Raw genomic sequence first — 20,360 nt, 5'->3', positions numbered from 1 at the left:
CGCTCCTGCCTCTAGCAGCTGCGACTCCAAAATGGCAACTGCGACCTCTAGCAGCAGCCTCATGGTACTTTGGTACCTGTAGAGTAAACATAAGGCACACTTCCCCCATTCTCTGCCCTCTTTCCAAATTAAATATTAACATTGAAACTAGCACTAAGTGCTCAGGCATCATGTTAACTTAACACACATTAATTATTGTGTTATCAGCTAATGCAGATTAGTAAAGAGATCTTTTCTCTTCTATGCATCCCTGACTAAGTGCATGTTATTTTGAGAAAAAAGAAAGAGAAATAACTTACCATCCAAAGGTATAAAAGGTTCTCCACTAGAGACCCAGACCTCAATTGGATGCTTCAGAATGAAGGATAGCAGAGAGTCATCCATGTGAATCAGGTCTTCTGGAGTCACCTGGGGTGCAGAGGATCTGCATTTCTCATTGTCTGTCTTCTCCTCTGGAGTTCAGAGAAATAATGGTATGTTCTTATACAGACCTTCAAAATAAATATTGCTCTTTTCTTTTTTTGTAGGTTTTATCAACACCTACTTTGTGTTCGTTCCATTTTGGGGTGATATATTTTTTATTGGAAAATTTAAATGGAGCATTCTGTGCCAAATTATATATATAAGACGTTTTCCATTTTGCTCTTGGATGGTTAACATTTTGTGAAATGTGACCATTTTTGGCTTCTTATAATAAGGTAATAGTAGGGTTCCAAATGGAAATCGTGTAACAGCTATTCGTCAAGATGATGTAATGCATGCCCAAGATGCTAGCTTCATGTACAACTTGACGCCATTTTGTTCATACTTTGTCACTTGATTCTCTTGTCATTAGTTCTATACGTCACCTACATGCTTTCGCTTTATAAGGGTAAATACCATAACTTAATCTGAGCAATAACAAACAGTACAGTTAAACTCTTTCCACTGCAAGAATCTTATATAAAAGGCAAATGAAAAATGGCGCTTCACCTCCTTGACTCTCACGGTTGACAGTTTCTACATTGTGTTGCTCTTCCAGGTCATTTTGTGTGAGACACTCATTCACAGCCCAGGCCACCAGACTGGGCAGAGTCAGCATTAGAGCTCCATCCTTTGTATATAGTCTGCAGGCCGGCCTTGGAAGGTCCAGCCTCCTGGTACACATGGCAAGTAACTGCAAGATACAGGAGAGTAACAGCCCCTTTCAGAAGCAAATCTAACATTTTAAACTGCAGCAGGTTCTAGAAAAACATACTAATGTACTTGAGGAGCAGTTTTGAAACTTTTCAGCTAATTTTGAAAGGAAAGGTAAACATGTACAAACGTCATCCATACTTTGCTATTTGTATGGGTGACTGATCAGAGGCACAACAGCATTTGTATGTTTGCAAGCTTAAAGCTCAAGTTTCCATAGGTCATCCAGGTAGGAAAAGGGACCTCCAAGTTTGAATGTACAATTATCGGTGTATTTTACAAAAGGCTCACACAATAAGAAGCCTTTTGTAAAATAACAATAAGGCACAAGATGATTCTAGGAGTTTCTCTTTTACAAAGAAACATGTTCTAAAAAGATCACCACCACACAGGGCTCTGATTGTGTACAAACAATGTACATAAAAGTGAAAATACTGGATTTCTGAGCTAGTTTTAAACACCAGATAGATAAGCACAGTTGCTTCCCCAATCACTCCTCCAAACCCTAACCAAATAGGCACTTGGCTGACACATATGCCTCAGAGCAGGCATGAATGACAAAATCTAGATTTTTTTAACCACTGCAAAATTGCAAGTTCATGCATACGTTTCAGGCCATTCCAAATTGTTCCCATAACACGCCATTACAGATTTACTCAAGCAATTAACAGCTTTTCTAAAATAGATATTTACATGTGAAGGGTGTTTGTACGTATTAACACTATTTATGCATACAAATGCCAGGCAAAACTTGTAAAGTAATCTCCTTAGCATCAGGTAGGCTAGAGATCATATATACCACTTCCGGGACAACCTTCAAGGAGATCTATATGGATAGAGAAGATTTTATCAGCTTTAATTGGCTGTCTGAAAATTGTCCTAATGCAATATGGCTAAAGGTTTTCACATTCTTCTGCACTGAGAACAACAGTGTCTGGGGATGTGCTTAGGTCATAAGCAGTGGCGTACCAAGGGGGGGGCGGTCCGCCCCGGGTGCACACCACTGGGGGGTGCCACGGTGCGCGCCTGCTCTGAGTTCACTGACTTCGCGCGTTCGCTGCAGCTCCCTCTGCCCTGGAACAGGTTACTTCCTGTTCCAGGTCAGAGGGAGCTGCAGCGAACGCGCGAAGTCAGGGAACTCTGAGCAGGCGCGCGCTGCGGCACCCCCCCCCCAGAGGCGTGCACCCGGGGGGGGTCCACGCTGCATCGGGGTGGGGGGGGGGGGCTGCACCCGGGGGGGCGGGGCGCCGCCCCGGGTGTCCACCCCCTAGGAACGCCACTGGTCATAAGAACATAAGCTTTGCTATACTGGGACAGACTGAAGATCCATCAAGTCCAGTATCCTGTTTCCAACAGTGGCCAATCCAGGTCACAAGTACCTAGCAAGATCCCAGAACAGTAAAACAGATTTTATGCTACTTATCCTAGGAAGAAGCAGTGGATTTTCCCATCGTAATAATGGCTTATGGACTTTTCTTTTAGGAAATTATTCAAACCTTTTTTAAACCCTACTTAGTCTTCAAGCATCCTTTTCTAGCAAAATTCCACTCCCAGAAAAGGTAGATGCAGTAAGTAAATTATAACTGTACCTAACAGCTCCACCTTTAGTGCAAGACACCAACCCTGAGGGTCCGCCAGCTTTTCATGGACAACTGTTTATTCGGAATACTCAGAGAGGCAAAGAAAGCATGTTCAAATTGTATACAATTGGATATCTACATAAGACAATGGGATAGAATAGGTTTGAGGAGGAAAAGCCTCATATAAACGTTGGAACCCTCCGTTGTTAATATGAATGTATGAAGTGATTTTCTACACGCTTCAGCAGTGATATTCAAATTGTTTACAAAACATGACCCACTCCTGCCTCTGCAGCACATGTGTTTCTTGGTCTTGCTGACTCCTTATATAAACGTTTTCTCTTAAAAGGGGAATTTAAATCTTTAGCATTAATGGACCTAAATTTCACTAAAAAGTGAAAACAAAAAAAAATGCAGTGCCAAGTACCTACAACCAGGCCAGACCATTCCACCCACAGATTTCCAAATATTCTTTTCTCCAGGACCCAGTAGTTACAAACATTCCATTCCCTTCCCTCCCTCCCTCCAACCCAAATGTACCCACCCGAGCCCTTTTTACCCTTTCCTTACACCTAAGATCCCCCTCCCTCTCCCTCCATGCCTGCAATACCCTCTTAGCAGGCTGCTCCTCAGGGGATAGTGAGCCCCCACCACCTGGCATCCCCAAGACTTGCCATCTGAACCAGACCAGAAAGAAAAAAACTACTGCATTACAATAACATGTTATTCTCATATACAGTGGAAAAACACACTGGAACCCACATATCTCAGAAAAAATGCAAGTAAGTGCGTCAGAGAAACATATCCCAGTCTTTGATGAAAGAGAAAAAATGTTCCATACATCTGCAGCTCAACAGATCAGCGCTTAACACTTCCAATATGACCAGCCTCTGAGTTGCCACCTGGGTCTATCCTTCGTGCTCACAGACTTTTACTGGGCAATCTGAAGATTGATTTTGACACACCTCCATCGGGAAAAGCTGAGCTACTGCCTCCTTGCTTGTTATACAGTGCTGTTTCCCATCTTTACTACATACTAAGGCGAAAGGAAGCTGCCACCTAAAGTGCACCTCTTACTCCAAAAGCCATGCTATAAGGCACTTGGGCTCAGCCCTCCTTTTAAGCATCGCTGCTGAAATGCCTTAATAAATAGCAATATCATATATGTTCCAGGTGGCACTTGAGCCTCCCTTGGCTTTCCTTAAAATCTGTTCTTTTATCTTGAGGCTTTGAAAACAGATCAGCACGTCTCTAGGAACGTTGGACCGTTTACCACCAGCAACACCGATGCACTCATATGATTTCAATCTGCTCAGGGGCAATAGCATGTCCAGGACTCAGAAAAAAGGTTGCTAGCTAATTTTTGAACATCATCTGCACAATTAGCATAGCCCTGAAGTTCGTGAATCCCTCTAAATTGCAGCGGTGGCTGTGGTTTTTTAGATCTTCTATCTTATTCGGCATATCAGCCGCTGCACTTTTTGGCTCCCCAATCTGTTTTTCCAGGCCGCTGGTCACCTCCACCTGCTCATCAAGTCTTTCCTAGGCCTCCTCAACTCTATGGTTCAAAGCAGCTATTTCACCCCTTAAATCCACCCCGCGGGACATAAACTCTACATGGACTGCTTTAACATAATCTTTAATCTCCTGGAGCCAATCTCTCACCTCTCACATCACAATGAGCTCAAGGACAAGTCTGAGTCCACTGCAGCTGATTCTGCCGTCTTAGCCGAAACCGCCATTTCAGCTGGCTCATGGCATTTAGACTGCATAACCGACAAGTAGGAGAACTCTGTTAAATAAACTAGTTTCTTCCTGGAAGACTTCACAAAACTGTGCAGCAGAGATCCTTCTATTTACTGTGGTAAAGTGAAGCTTTGTACCAAGCGTGATGGAGCAGATATTTAGAGGATATTAGCCAGGGGGTGGGAAGCAGACAGCCTAGACAGCCATCTCATCCCGTTACATCACTTCTTCTGAGAGACAAAGATTTTCTCATGTTCTGAGCATCTTTGAGACTTTTGGAAGTGGTTTACTTTGTTTTTATGGCCTGTCTCATCATTTTCATATCTTTATTACTGTTACATGTTTTGGCACTTTAGAAGGACTAAAGAAATTGAAGTTTTATTTATCCTCTACAAATGCCTCTTCTCTTTTTTTTCCGATTTTCAAGTCTGTGCTTGTCAAAGGTTTTCCTCTCTATGTGAATTCTCTTATTAGTCTGTGAAGAGTTGTGTGTGTTTTAACCACAACCTATGTATTAAAATTTGTTTGTGTATCCACTTCTGGGGTCACCCGCGGCCCCACTTGTCTGAGAACTCCACTACATTTGTACAAAAGTGTGCATTCTTCACACGCTATTTACGACACTGCCTCCAAAACAAAATGTAAAATAAACAAAACCAAAATTCCCCAAAACACTACTACTACTACTATTTAGCATTTCTATAGCGCTACAAGGCGTACGCAGCGCTGCACAAAAAGTTTTGGACTTCACACCCCAGTGTTTCCTGTGCTCTATACTGTAACTGCTTAATGGCACTGCGTATATTGGAGAAGGCAGCAAAGTAGGGCTGCCAAGAGGTTCCTTGTGCATTGGAAGGCTTTTACTAGGGAGAAGAGAGAGTGCAAAATCCATCCAGCAAAAAGGAAAGACGATACTGGGGCCCTTTTAGTAAAGTGCATTGAGCACTTTACATGAGGTGAACACATGAAAACAGGCTTCTGCACAAATACATTAACGCATGTTGCGGAATTTTCCCTGTTTACACACATGAAACCATGCATTATTGTGGTGCGCTGTAAGCCACATTGAGCCTGACACTGTTGGGAAACTATGGGGGTACAAATGAGATAATAAATAAATAAATTGAATTTTTAAGAATTTTGAAATCTGGGGGTGTGGCATGGAAGTGTTAGCCAGCTAGCACACTATGATTATCACATGCTAACTAACACAGGGTTAATGCACGAGCATGCTAATGGTAAACTTAGCAGATCATCAAAAATCAAAAAAAATGACCCATTGTAATTACAAAAATATGTGTGAACTCCAAGAATATACATGAAAGGAAGGAAAAAGCCTCAAAGAGCTCCAGATCAACAGACCTACAGAGCTAAAGACGATCACAATGATCTGTTCTTCATCAATGGCTTAAAAAACCTTCCCATCATTAAAGAGTTATTGTGTAAATTAGATCAAACTGTGTAAATTAGATCAAACTGTCCATGTGCACTGAATTTCTGGTGGGGGGGGGAGGGGGGGGCTACGTTATGGTACATATAAGAGTACATAAGAAATGCCACACTGGGAATAGATCAAGGGTCCATCGAGCCCAGCATCCTGTCCATGACAGCGGCCAATCCAGGCCAAGGGCACCTGGCAAGCTTCCCAAATGTACAAACATTCTATACATGTTATTCCTGGAATTCTGGATTTTTCCCAAGTCCAGTTAGTAGTGGTTTATGGACTTGTCCTTTAGGAAACCCCTTTTTAAACTCTGCTAAGCTACCCGCCTTCACCACGTTCTCCGGCAACGAATTCCAGAGTTTAATTATGCGTTGAGTGAAGAAACATTTTCTCCGATTTGTTTTAAATTTACTACACTGTAAATGCCCCCTAGTCCTAGTATTTTTGGAAAGCGTGAACAGACGCTTCACATCCACCTGTTCCACTCCACTCAATATTTTATGTACCTCTATCATGTCTCCCCTCAGCCGTCTCTTCTCCAAGCTGAAAAGCCCTAGCCTCCTTAGTCTTTCTTCATAGGGAAGTCATCAAAGATAGGTCTGCTATTCATGCTGATTTATCTGGCCACTAAATGTAGCCAGTCAGACAGTGACTGAGCTAGCTGCTAAACGCAAATATTCAGCACAGATGTATCTCGTACTGAATAATAGCGCTTAGCTGGCTTAAGGCTATTTAACCAGCCAGGAGCCATTCCTGGCCAGTTAAATAGTGCTGATTATCGGGTGGTGTGTGTTTGGGGAGGACCCAATGAATGGGTATTTTTATTCTAACCCAATGCAAACAAAAATACCACCATCAAATTGGACTGGATGGTTTCCTGCATGTGCTCTGTTTAAAGATAAGTTTTTCATTGAAATACTATTGGCTTTGCTAGAAATGATTATACACAGTTGATTTATTTTTGAGATATTAAGGAGGTATTTGTGCTGATGATAGAGATAAATTGTTTTTTGCGCTTGGAAGATCCAGTTGCTGCTTAATCAAGAACTATGATTATAACTAATATCCTGTATTGGATAAATGAGGATTTTGGATTAGATGGTCGATTTCCTTATGTTGTAGATACTGGATATTCAGGTGGTATTTGATGATGATAGAGTTAAGTCATGCAGAGTATTCACACTAGTATGCTCCGAAGCATTCCCTCATTCAGTTTAAATTTCATGGTGGTATTTTTGTTTGTACCTGGTTATTGAGTACCCCTTACCTCTTCTTGGATTTTATTCTAACTCATATCAGCCTCTTTCAGTTATTTTTCATGTGGGTTTTGTGTGCCTGAGCAGACCTTACACAGAGACTGTCAAGGACCCTTTACAGTTCTTCTGTGTGCTTGGGAAGAAAATTGAGGAGGAGATGGTAATTTTGTGGCCAAAGACATAAAAAAATAATGTGTCTACCCATTCCTGGGGTCACCCTCAGCCCCAATGCACCAGGGACTGGCTACAATCATGAAAAATAAATCAGAATTAGAGTCTTACTAGAAACTTACACCTATCAGAATAAAAAAAATTAATACTTCAATAAAGTACAGCACTCAACTGCTGTGAAAAAACCCCAAACAGTTTTGCTTATGTCCTTGTTCACAGCAATGGTAAAGTCAGACGAGATATAGTGAGGATAATTCTCTAAGCAGGTCCTCCTTTAAGGCACCCCGATGCTGTACAGTAAAGTGTATTCTGTGATAGTATCTAGGCGCCTGGATTCTGGTACAGAAAACTAGTGTAACCCTGCATCGGTTTACCTTCTATTTACACAAGCTTGTGTACTTTACAGTATTCCAAACACTGTGCATGTAAGTGGCTGCCCCGCACATGCCCTGCCTATGAAAACACCAGTCACATTTACATGCCACAGTTCCACCAGCCACAGACCTGCATAAATTACAATATTCTGTATACTGCGCATTTCAGTGGCAGCCCCGCCCATGTCCTGCCTATGAAAACACCAGTCACATTTACATGGCACAGTTATACCAGCCAAAGACCTGAGTAATTTACAGTATTCTGTACGGTACACAGGTAAATGACAGCCCCACCCATGCCCTGCCTATGAAAACACCAGTCACATTTACACACCACAGTTATACCAGTCACAGACCTGAGTAATTTACAGTATTCTGTATGCTGCACAGGTAAGTGGCAGCCCCGCCCATGAAAACACCAGTCACATTTACATACCATAGTTATACCAGCCACAGACCTGAGTAATTTACAGTATTCTGTATGCTACGCAGGTAAGTGGCAGCCCCGCCCGTGCCCTGCCTATGAAAGCACCAGTCACATTTACACGCCACAGTTCCACCAGCCACAGACCTGAGTAACTTACAGTATTCTGTATGCTGCACAGGTAAGTGGCAGCCCCGCCCATGCCCTCCCTATGAAAGCACCAGTCACATTTACACACCACAGTTATACCAGTCACAGAACTGAGTAACTTACAGTATTCTGTGCACTGCTCATTGAAGTGGCAGCCCCACCCATGCCTGCTCTATAAAAACACCCCCCTTGCATTTATGCCATTGATGCACGTTGTTACAGAATACTGTTCAGTCACTTTGCTGCCACTGACACACATAAGAGTACACTTACCCACAAAAGTGTAGCCCTTCGTGAGGCTATAGGTGTTGATTGGATAGTTATACTAACCAAAAGCAAATCTTTCAGCAAAGGTGAGGATGATGCAGCAGTGAGTCTGACTCACTGGCTTCAAGATTCTATTAGCTGTGTAAGGTCGCCCAGCACTGTCAGCTCTGTTAGCAACTGTTTGTCCTTGCTATTACTCCAGTCATTATCCTTTCCCTAGAGGTACATGCAGCTTTTAAAATGATAAATTGTCACTTACCAGTGTGAATGTTCTGGCAATAATTAACTGCCCATCTTTGCAGCCTGCTCCATTTTTGTACGCAATTATTTTTACTGATGGCTGGATCCTTGCAGCAGCGAGTTCTTCCGAGATGCTTCGCATGGAGTTTTCCATTTGTAACAGAGACAGAAATTCCACAAAATAAATCAAAGTATTGTGCACTTCAGAAGTGGATAAATCCATCTATGCAATAATAAAATACAGTAAATATATATTGTCATGTTTCTTAAATACTTCATCTAAATAGCTGAACATTATGGCATTTTAGGTGTGATATGCAGCTGCCATAAGAGATTATAACGTTCAATATTCCTTCTCAGAAGGAAGTCAGGATGAGAAGTACAGTCACACTCCTGGGCCCTATTAAATGAAGGCTTATTCGCAGTGGAAAAAGCATCAGTAAACAGGGCCTCAATCATCCATATGACACATTTTATTTTAACAAACTTCATTTTACCAAGCTTTACTGAAGAAGCACAAAACTATAGATTCTAAGAAGACAGAAGTGGGTGTCCTGTCAATAGCCGTAACAGAATGTTTTACAAGATCATAGCATTTCTCAGTTCTGCAGACTATTTTCTTTCTCAGCAAACGATTATATTCGTCTATTACCCGCATTTCAGTTCAATGCGCACTGTAATAATTCAGCACAAAAACCATTTATTGCTATCTCTTCTTGTGCTTGATGACTAATATCAGCTTTGTCAAACACAGCATTGCTTCTTGCAGTGCATCATAGGCGCCTCAGATGTTTGCAAACTAGAGACTCAGAAATTTGTCCAGGTAATTTGAAAATCTGGGCCTACAATTTAGATACGTTTTGGGTGGACAACTTGATGCTGGGGGTGCAGTTAACTTCAGTGTTATCTGATTAAAAACAACCAGTTACTTTAGACCAAGCAAAGAAGGTATAAAGATAAGGGATAAGTTGACTGGTACTTTTACTTGGAGAATATTTACTAGTATGCATTAAACAATGCACAATATTTCCCTCTCAATGAATGTTATATGGCAAAATCATGCTTTATTTTACCGTAACACATTAGTTTACCGTAAGAATGAGGTGCAAAACATACAAAAGAACTCATTATTATGGATAACTAAACAGCTTGAGTTGAACTTCACAAGCTGCATTATTTGTGGTACACTAATGCAATCTTTCAGCTATACTTGATTATTTTTGTGCCCTGGGAGCATCAGGCTCTAACATGCAGCCTAATGTATGAATTGGCAAGCCCCCTCCCATATTCTCCAGGCAGAGAGCCCCTCAACCCTCCAGAACAGACTCTCACCTCCTGGAAGACACCCTCTGCCCCCCCCCCCCAAACAGATCCCTATCCCCCGATCTCCCTACCCCAGTATACTCCCCCCTCCACATGACATTGTGGGGGATTCACAGGTGTCTAGCAGCTGGGGCAGGAGCAATCTCCAGTTGCTCCTGCCCTATTGGGCTCTGGGTTCAAAATGAAGCCAGTTCACTCCATGAAGTAGTTTCATGGTACTAACACTAGGGGTCAAGCTGTTCACCCTTACTTGGCAGAAATCCACTATAAATATACCAAATGGACCATATGAAATGATTTTGGAAAAACATTGCAGCCTAGAAAGAATGCAAAAAGCAATACTGTTCTGTAACACACGTGTCCACAATTAAGCCCTAAACCTGCAGAAATGAAAAGCAAGTAGGATCATCACAAACCTTCCTGACATCAAGGCATTTGAAGGGTCCTAAAGGGTTAACACAGGATTTCCTGCTGCCAGATGCACAGGAGAAGACACTGTCGGCTGGTAACTTGCTCAATTTCTTCCGCCCTCTTATGGTTCTTGCACAAGCTACACATAACATTATTTTCTCTTTGCCATTAGGCAACAGAAAGAAATAGCCCTAGAAAGAAAGAAGATGTGCAATTGTTGCTCCTATTTTTGATCGGGTTTGCCTTTTACATCTTATGAAAGTTCTACACATCCTCCTGCTTTTCAGATTAATAGTTGGGCATGCAGAGCAGCAATGCCCACTATATGATAAAATGAAGATACATACCTGTAGCAGGTATTCTCCGAGGACAGCAGGCTCAATATTCTGACTGATGAGTTGTTGTCCGCGACGGCCCAGGAGACCAGAACTTGAAAGCAAAAAAGAACTCTCCAGAACACGCCGTCGCGCGGGCCGAACGCACTGCGTATGTGCGAACGGCTTCCCGCCTGCGACGCGAACGTGCCACTACTCAGTTTAATAAAAAGAAACAATAGAACAGTAACAACTCCAATGAGGAGGAGGGAGGGTTGTCAGAATATTGAACCTGCTGTCCTTGGAAAATACCTGCTACAGGTATGTATCTTCATTTTCTCAGAGGACAAGCAGGCTCAATATTCTGACTGATGGGGTATCTCTTGCCCCCAGGCTCACTCAAAATAATAAACATTGGTCAATTGGGCCTTGCAACGGTGAGGACGTAACAGAGATTGACCTGAAAATAAATTCAGCTAGGTGAGAGTGCAGCCTGGAACAGAACAGAAATGGGCCTAGGAGGGTGGAGCGGGATTCTAAACCTCGAACAGATTCTGCAGCACTGACTGCTCAAACAGACTGTCGCTTTGGGTATCCTGCTGAAGGCAGTAATGAGATGTGAATGTGTGGACTGATGACCACGTTGCAGCCTTGCAAATCTCTTCAATCGAGGCTGACTTCAAATGAGCCACTAACGCAGCCATGGCTCTAACGTTATGAGCCGTGACATGGCCCTCCAGAGTCAGCCCAGCTTGGACGTAAGTGAAGGAAATGCAATCTGCTAGCTAATTAGAGATGATGCGCTTTCCGATGGCGACTCCCTTCCTGATGGGATTAAAAGAATCAAATAGCTGTGCAGACTGTCTATAGGGCTTTGTCCGCTCCACGTAAAAGCCAATGCTCTCTTACAGTCCAAGGTGTGCAACTTGCCTTCACCGGGGTGGGTATGAGGACAGGGAAAGAATGTTGGCAAGACAATTGACTGGTTCAGATGGAACTCCGACACCACCTTCGGCAGGAACTTAGGGTGAGTGCGGAGGACTACTCTATTATGATGAAATTTGATATAAGGTGCATGCACTACCAGGGCTTGGAGCTCACTGACTCTATGAGCTGAAGTAACAGCCACCAAGAAAATGACCTTCCAGGTCAAGTACTTCAGATGGCAGGAATTCAGTGGCTCAAAAGGAGCTTTCATCAGCTGGGTGAGAATGATGTTGAGATCCCATGACACCGGTAGAGGTTTGACTGGGGGCTTTGACAAAAACAAACCTCTCATGAAATGAACAACTAAAGGCTGTCCAGAGATAGGCTGACCTTCTACACGTTGATGAAAAGCACTAATTGCACTAAGGTGAACCCTTACGGAGTTGGTCTTGAGATCAGACTCTGATAAGTGCAGAAGGTACTCAAGCAGGGTCCGTGTAGGACAAGAAAAAGGATCTAGGGCCCTGCTATCACACCAGACGGCAAACTTCCTCCATTTGAAAGAGTAACACTTTTTTGTGGAATCTTTCCTGGAAGCAAGCAAGACTCAGGAGACACCCTCTGAAAGACCCAAGGAGGCAAATTCTAAGCTCTCAACATCCAGGCCGTGAGAGCCAGAGACTGGAGGTTGGGATGTAGAAGTGACCCCTCGTTCTTGGTAATGAGGGTCGTAAAACGCTCCAATCTCTACGGTTCTTCGGAGGACACTCCAGAAGAAGAGGGAACCAGATCCGACGAAGCCAAAAAGGAGCAATCAGGATCATTGTTCCCCGATCTTGCTTGAGTTTCAGCAAAGTCTTCCCTACTAGAGGTATGGGAGGATACGCATACAGAAGGCCTGTCCCCCAATGTAGGAGAAAAGCATCTGAGGCTAGTCTGTCATGGGCCTGAAGTCTGGAACAGAATAGAGGGAGTTTGTGATTGATTTGAGTGGCAAAAAGGTTCACCGAGGGGGTGCCCCACTCTCGGAAGATCTGGAGGAGAACATACCTGTTCAGAGACCACTAGTGAGGTTGCATGATCCTGCTCAACCTGTCGGCCAGACTGTTTTTTACGCCTGCCAGATACATGGCCTGGAGAAGCATGCCGTGATGGTGCGCCCAAAGCCACATTCTGACGGCTTCCTGACACAGAGGGCGAGATCCAGTGCCCCCCTGCTTGTTGGTGTAATACATAGCAACCTGATAGTCTGTCTGAATTAGAATGATTTGATTGGACAGCCGATCTCTGAAAGCCTTCAGAGTGTTCCAGATCGCTCGTAATTCCAGGAGGTTGATCTGGAGATCCTTTTCCTGAAAAGACCAAGCTCGAGTGTGAAGTCCATCTACATGGGCTCCCCACCCGAGGAGGGATATATCCATCATCAACACTTTCTGCGGCTGAGGAATTTGGAATGGACGTCCCAAGGTCAAATTGCATCGAATGGTCCACCACTGAAGGGAACTGCAAAAATCGGTGGAAAGATGGATGACATCCTCTAGATCCCCTGTGGCTTGGCACCACTGGGAAGCTAGGGTCCACTGAGCTGATCTCATATGTAGGCGTGCCATGGGAATTACATGGACTGTGGAAGCCATGTGCCCTAAGAGTCTCAACATCTTCCGAGCTGTGATCTGTTGAGACGCTCAAGCCAAGGATACTAGGGCCAGGAAATTGTCTGCCCTTGCCTGGGGAAGATAAGCTCGAGACGTCCATGTGTCCAACAGAGCTCCTATGAACTCCAATTTCTGAACAGGGACAAGGTGGGACTTGGGATAATTGATTACAAACCCCAGTAGCTCTAGCAGTTGAATAGTCATGCGAATGGACTGTAGAGCCCCTGCCTCTGAGGTGCTCTTCACCAGCCAATCGTCGAGATAAGGGAACACATGCATTCCCAGTCTGCGTAGCGATGCTGCGACAACTGCCAGGCAATTTGTGAAGACTCTGGGTGCAGATGCGAGGCCAAAAGGGCAGTACACAGTACTGAAAGTGCCGAATTCCCAACCGAAATTGAATATACTTCCTGTGAGCTGGGAGTATCGAGATGTGAGTATAGGCATCCTTTAAATCCAGAGAGCATAGCCAATCGTTTTCCTGAATCATGGGAAGAAGGGTACCCAGGGAAACCATCCTGAACTTTTCTCAGACCAGGAATTTGTTCAGGGCCCTTAGGTCTAGGATGGGATGCATCCCCCCTGTTTTCTTTTGCACAAGGAAGTACCTGGAATAGAATCCCAGCCCTTCTTCCCCTGTTGGAACGGGTTCAAACGCATTGGCCTTTAGAAGGACGGAGAGTTCCTCTGCAAGTACCTGCTTGTGCTGGGAGCTGAAGGACTTGGATACCAGATTGAGAGTGTATCCTAACCGGACTATTTGAAGAACCCACCTGTTGAAGGTTATAAGAGGCCACCTTTGGTGACAAAATATCAACCTCCCCCCGACAGGCAAGCCGTCCGGCACGGACACCTTTTCCGAGGCTATGCTGCACTGGAGCCAGTCAAAAGCCCGTCCCTTGCTTTTGCGGGGGAGCCCTAGGGGCCTTAGGCGCATGGCGTTAATGGGAACGCGCATGCTGGGACTCAGCCTGAACCGGCTGCCGAGAAGCAGGAGTGTACCTATGCCTGTTATAGCAATAGGGAGCACTCCTCTTCCCTCCAAAAACCCTCCTAGAAGAGGAGGCGGTAGCAGAAGACGTTCGGCAGGAGAGAGAATCCATGGCATCATGATGCTTTTTTATCTGATCGACCATGTCCTCTACTTTTTCTGCAAAAAGATTATCCCCCTGGCAAGGAACATCCACCATTCGCTACTGGGTCTTCTGATCCAGGTCAGAGACACGTAGCCATAAGAGTCTGCACATCACTATACATTGAGCAGATACTCGGGATGCCACATCAAAAGTGTCATAAGATCCCCTAGCCAGGAATTTGCGACACGCCTTCTGCTGCCTGACCACCTGGTGAAAAGGTTCAGCAAGCTCCAGAGGAAGTGCTTCAACTAAACTGGACAGTTGCCTCACCGAGTTCCGTAAGTGAATGCTTGTGTAGAGCTGGTATGTTTGGATCTTGGCGGCGAGCATAGCGGCCTGATACGTCCTCCTCCCAAAAGAATCCTGGGAGTGCCAAAGCATAGTCTCTAGTACTCTTGGCTCTTCTGAGAGCAGAGTCCACCACCATGGAATCGTGAGGAAGTTGGGCCTTCACCATTACAGGCTCTCCATGGACTCAGTACTGGGACTCTGATTTTTTGGGGACCACTGGGTTAGAAAGAGGGCACGACCAATTTTGCATAAGCACTTCCCTCAGTGTATTATGCAAGGGGGCCGTAGCAACCTCAGCAGGCGTAGAAGGATAATCCAAGACCTCAAGCATCTCGGCCCTGGGCTCATTCATAAACTCCATAGGGAATGGAATGTCCTTAGACATTTCTCGAACAAAAGATGAAAAAGAGAGACTCTCAGGTGGAGACCTTCTACTCCCAATTGGCGGAGTAGGATCAGAGGGAAGCCCACACGACTCTTCCGCCGAAAAGTATCTGGGGTCTTCCTCCTCTTCCCACGAGCGCTCCTCATCAGTATCAGACAAAAGCTCCCTAAGAGCAGTCCTAACCCGAGCCTGTCTCGACATCGAGGATCGACGACCTCGTGGGGGGTGTCGAGAAGTCGACTCCTGCCTGGACTCCGGCGAAGCTTCCTCCACTGACGTTGAGGGGGAATCGACCCAGGTGGCAGCCGACACCAGTACCGCAAGCGGTACCGAGGACGGGGACCTCCTCACAGGTGATGGCCCAGATGCCACCTCCACAGTCGGTACGGAAGGCGCAAGCATCCCTGACACCGAGGCAGACTGGCGAAGCAAACCTTCCAGAAGCTCTGGAAGAAGAGCCCTGATGCGCTCGTCGAGAGCTTCCATCGGAAAAGGCTGGGGTGCCGGTGCAGGAGTCGGTTGCAGAATCTGAGGGGGCTCGAGAGCCGGTACCAGGCTGCCGGATAACCGATGCATCGGCACCCCATGAATGGACGGTGAGCGGATCTCCCAGCGCCGACGCTTCTTGGATGCTGACTCCTTCGGCTCCCCGGAGCTCTCAGTACTGTGTATGGAAGGAGACCGATGACGGTGCTTCTTAGCCTTCGCTTGATGCCCGTCATCGAGACTCCTTGGTACCAAAGAGGAGGACGTGGAATTCTCACGCCTCCTCGGGGCTGGGTCCGACGAAGGTCAGTCCCGGGGGGCCTGCATAGCAGTAGGCCTCGAGATAGGTGGAGACCCACTCGATGCCTCGCTGCTCCCAGCGCGTGAAGGTCTTTCGGCAGCCATTACCTGGACACTCGGTGTCACTGCTTCCCTCGACGTTGACGCCGCCGACCTCAGTACCGACGTCTATGCCGACGTCGAGGGACTGGACCGATCAGGAAAAAGCTTCTCACGCTGAGCCTCTCGAGCCACTCGGGTCCGTTTCTTCATTAATTTACACAGCTGGAAGATGGTCGGGCCCAAGACACTGAAGACACCATGCGTGGGGGTCGGTACTCGAGATGGTCCGGTTACAGCGAGTACAACGCTTGAAGCTGCTGGGAGTCCTCAATGACATGGACGGAAAAACAGCAGCGGCAAAATTAAAAGGCTCTATGGTGCCAAATAAAAGGCACAAAAAAGGGTCAAAATGTCCCGGCCAAGCAGCCTAAGGACAGCCGCAACGAAAACTAAAGGAAACTTAAAAAAAGTGACAAAAACTAAGAAAAATAAGAGGAAAGCACTACTTTAAAAAAATAAAATTATATATATATATATATATATATATATATATAAAAAGAAAAAATCTAGAGCATGAAGCTGAAAAAAACGAAAAAGAGGTGTAAAACACACACACAAAAAAAGTCTCCTGAGCTGTTCTGAGCGCGAAGAAAAACAACACGTCTTCACTTTGAAGTGGATCAAAAGAAACTGAGTAGCGGCATGTTCGCGTCGCGGGCGGGAAGCCGTTCGCACATGCGCAGTGCGTTCGGCCCGCGCAACGGCGCGTTCTGGAGAGTTCTTTTTTGCTTTCAAGTTCCGGTCTCCTGGGCCGTCGCGGACGATGACCCATCAGTCAGAATATTGAGCCTGCTTGTCCTCGGAGAATTTCTTTATGATTGATGGTAACTGGAGCTACACTCTATTAATTTATAAAAAAATCAACTTAGCAAATCAGTCAAATCAGGATAAAGAAGGATTTATTCCAATATGTCTCAGCTGTTTATTTTTCTTTTGTTCTATTTGTTGATGTTCTTTAATCATAAAAAGTTCAATAAAAGATTTGAAATCAAAAGTGAGATACTCAGAACTTTAACAGAATTCTAGAATGGAATCTGACCACCATTAACTAATAGTGGATATGAAAGAAAAGATGATTCACACCTAGGGAACATAACTGTGACTGATTTGGAGGGACTTGAAAAGCCAGTTGCATCTTTCTCTAGCTATAAGGAAATAGAAACATAGAAAATGAAGGTAGATAAAGACCATACGGTCTTTCCAGTCTACCCATCCATTTCATCTACTCTCCCTATCACTCCCTTAGAGATCCTATGTACTTGTCCCAAACTCTCTTGAACTGAGATACTGTTTTCATCTTCACCACATACACCAGGAGACCACTGCACAAATTCACCATCCTTTCCATGAAGAAGCATTTTCTGAGATTTCTTCTGAGTCTAGCCCCTTTCACTTTCATATATTTTGTATGTGTAACGAATATTCCACCTTTATCGAAGTTAAGATTTGTGCAAGTAATAGCTCAATTTCAACGACTGTACAAAATGTAAAGTTCAGTTTGTAGAAAACCAACCCATACTGAACCCCTTTCACTACTGATATGCATCTTTTCTTAAACTAGACTAATTAAAGAAAATGGACGAATGAGTTACTTACTGGCTGATTTATTCTTTCTGTGTTCATTATGCAGAATGTGCAAATCGCAGCTTGATTTGCTGCTGTGACTTCTTGATCCAATACTGTACTATAGAAGGCAAGAAGGACTTTCCTGTTGGGCATGTAAAACCACTTCTGATTGGCAGCTCCAGCACTGGCGTCTTTGTATGTCTATCACAATAGAGAGTGAATTATAATCTGTAACATGAAACACCCAAGGACCCAGTTTACTAAGGTGCACTAGTGTTTTTAGTGTGTGCTAAAATTAGCACATGCTAAATTCGAGAGACACTCATATATTCCTATGGGTGTCTCTAGCATTAGAGCACACTAATGTTTAGCGCACATTAAAAATGCTAGCGTGCTTATAGCGCGACTTAGTAAACAGGGCCCCTAGAGTTTCAACACGCTGAAGCTGATGTGGAAACTGAAACATTTCTATTTGTGTTGTAACATTAGAAACAATAAATTGTCAGGCTAATATTCAAAGGGACTTATATGTTAGGAATTTACTGCTTGGAGAAGAGACAGCTGAGGAGAGATATGATAGATAGCAATAAAATCCTGAGTGGAATACAGCAGATAAATGCAAGTGAACTGTTTGTTCTGTAATCCTAGCATCCTGTTTGCTTTTCTGGTTGCCACCACACACCAAGCAAAAGATTGAGGTATTGTCCACAATGACTCCTAGATCTTTTTCCTCTAATGTGGAACCCAGCATCATGTAGCTGTAGTGTGGGTCATTCTTCCCAATGTGCACCACTTTGCACTTGTCCGCATTAAACTGCATCTGCCATTTGGATGCCCCGTCTTCCTGCCTCCCAAGGTCCATTTGCAATTTCTCACAGTCTACATGTGATGTAACAGCTTTGAATAGTTTTGTGTTATCTACAAATTTGATCACCTTATCATTCCTATTTCCAGATCATTTCTAAATATGTTAAAAAGCACCAGTCCCTTGCAGCACTCCACATCATTTTGTTCAGCAAATGCACTGTCTATCATATAGGAATGGGAATACCAAAAATGTTTGGTTTGGTTTGTTTAGTTCACTGTGCCGCTTATGGCATTTTTCTCTTGTTTTTGTTTTGTTTTTCCATTTCAAGGGCTTTCAGTAGTGTGCATTATTGTTCAAATAATATGCCTTATTACCCAACACTGTACCTATTCACAAATAGCAATGATGACCGAGAAACCTGGAATTTCAAGCTACTCTTTAAAAATGATAATAACTAAGAAGACTAAATAAGTGATAAAGACAATTCCCTGGCAGCTAGCGTTCTGGTCCAAAGAAACAAAGTGCTTAAGGCAAAAGAAAAGTCATTAAGAAGCACTTTACTATACACTGCCTTATTCTGTACTGTAGTCTTATTAGTATAATAAACCTCCCGCTGACATTTCTAAATCAAACAAACCTAAAAAGTCATTTGAATTCTAATACTGATCTCTAAGTCACTCCCATGATATCTATAATTGCTTTTCTATTACATTTAAACACAATAAATTGTTTTCAAATAGAAGAGAGTTTGGTTTGGACCAGTGTCCACAGAACAGCTGCAGAGTATGAATTCTGAACACTCCTAAATCTCTCATAGTTTTAAGGGGGCCACTATAGGACTACACAGAAAGTAAAAATCCTATTTTTGAGAGCAATTTAAAATCTCCAGTCTCAATAGGAGCATGTCTCAGAGACAGAATTACCATGTGGCAAATCAAGTTTGATGTCCTTCAGATACGAATCATGGTCTGGAAGCCAAATTTAGGCACTCAGATAGAAAGCTCAAATCCAGAAGTGCTCCCCGTTACACGTACAGGGCCCAAGAGACAGGCAGAGCTCCGGGATCTCAAAGCGTCCGATGAGGCAATGGTGCAGGAAGGAGGGTTTTAGATTTGTAAGGAACTGGGCAACATTCTGGGGAAGGGAGGATCCTATTCCGGAATGATGGGTTCCACCTTAACCAGGGTGGGACCAGGCTGCTGGCATGGGAATTTAAAAAGGAGATAAAGTCACTTTTAAACTAGAACTTGGGGGAAGGCTGACAGCCGTTCAAAAGCGCATGGTTCAGAACAAGGTGCTTTTCAAAGATATCACCAAAACAGAGAAGATAGGTTATCCCAATAGCGAGGTTGTAATAAAGACCACAGCAGATCAGATGTCTTTAAATAAAAAGCAGACAAAAGATTGTAAATTAACACTGTCAATTGCTAAGCAAGATGTAAATAGGAACAACAAACATAGCTTGAAATGTCTATATGGGAATGCCAGAAGCTAAGAAATAATATGGGAGAGTTAGAACATGTTGCATTAATGGGCCGATGATCAGAAGTGAACGCAGGTGCTAGAGGCTGTTAGCGCCATAGTAGTGCCTGCGTTTGCTACCGCCCCATGATCAGAGCCCCCGAGCATGTGAAAACGCACTCGCGGGCTCTGAATGCAACTAGCATGCAAAACAGGGCTCTTAGCGCAAGTAGCATGAAAATACATGATAACATTATTCATCCCCAATGATCAGTGTCCAGCGTGCCAAAGATTGGCTCGCTGGCCTCGGTAAACCCTACACCAGCTCGGAGTTGGCATTACGGTTTGCAGACCATTGGGGAGGAAT

General features: G+C 44.2%; 1 protein-coding gene across 2 annotated transcripts in view; it reads right to left on the bottom strand.

The window, feature by feature from the left end:
* The window catches only part of DCDC1 (doublecortin domain containing 1), a 556,169-nt gene that overhangs the window by 61,188 nt on the left and 474,621 nt on the right, over nt 1–20,360 (bottom strand). For both annotated transcript variants that reach the window (XM_030200682.1, XM_030200683.1), the window contains 5 exons: nt 17,755–17,925; nt 10,568–10,753; nt 8,848–9,051; nt 973–1,156; nt 300–452 (listed from right to left, as the gene is read on the bottom strand). In XM_030200682.1, the coding sequence (XP_030056542.1) occupies nt 300–452; nt 973–1,156; nt 8,848–9,051; nt 10,568–10,753; nt 17,755–17,925 (898 nt within the window). The remainder of the gene's footprint in view (nt 1–299; nt 453–972; nt 1,157–8,847; nt 9,052–10,567; nt 10,754–17,754; nt 17,926–20,360) is intronic.

This window comes from Microcaecilia unicolor, chromosome 4 (assembly GCF_901765095.1).
Source record: "Microcaecilia unicolor chromosome 4, aMicUni1.1, whole genome shotgun sequence".
Lineage (NCBI taxonomy): Eukaryota > Metazoa > Chordata > Amphibia > Gymnophiona > Siphonopidae > Microcaecilia > Microcaecilia unicolor.
This window is presented reverse-complemented; position numbering and strand designations above follow the sequence as displayed.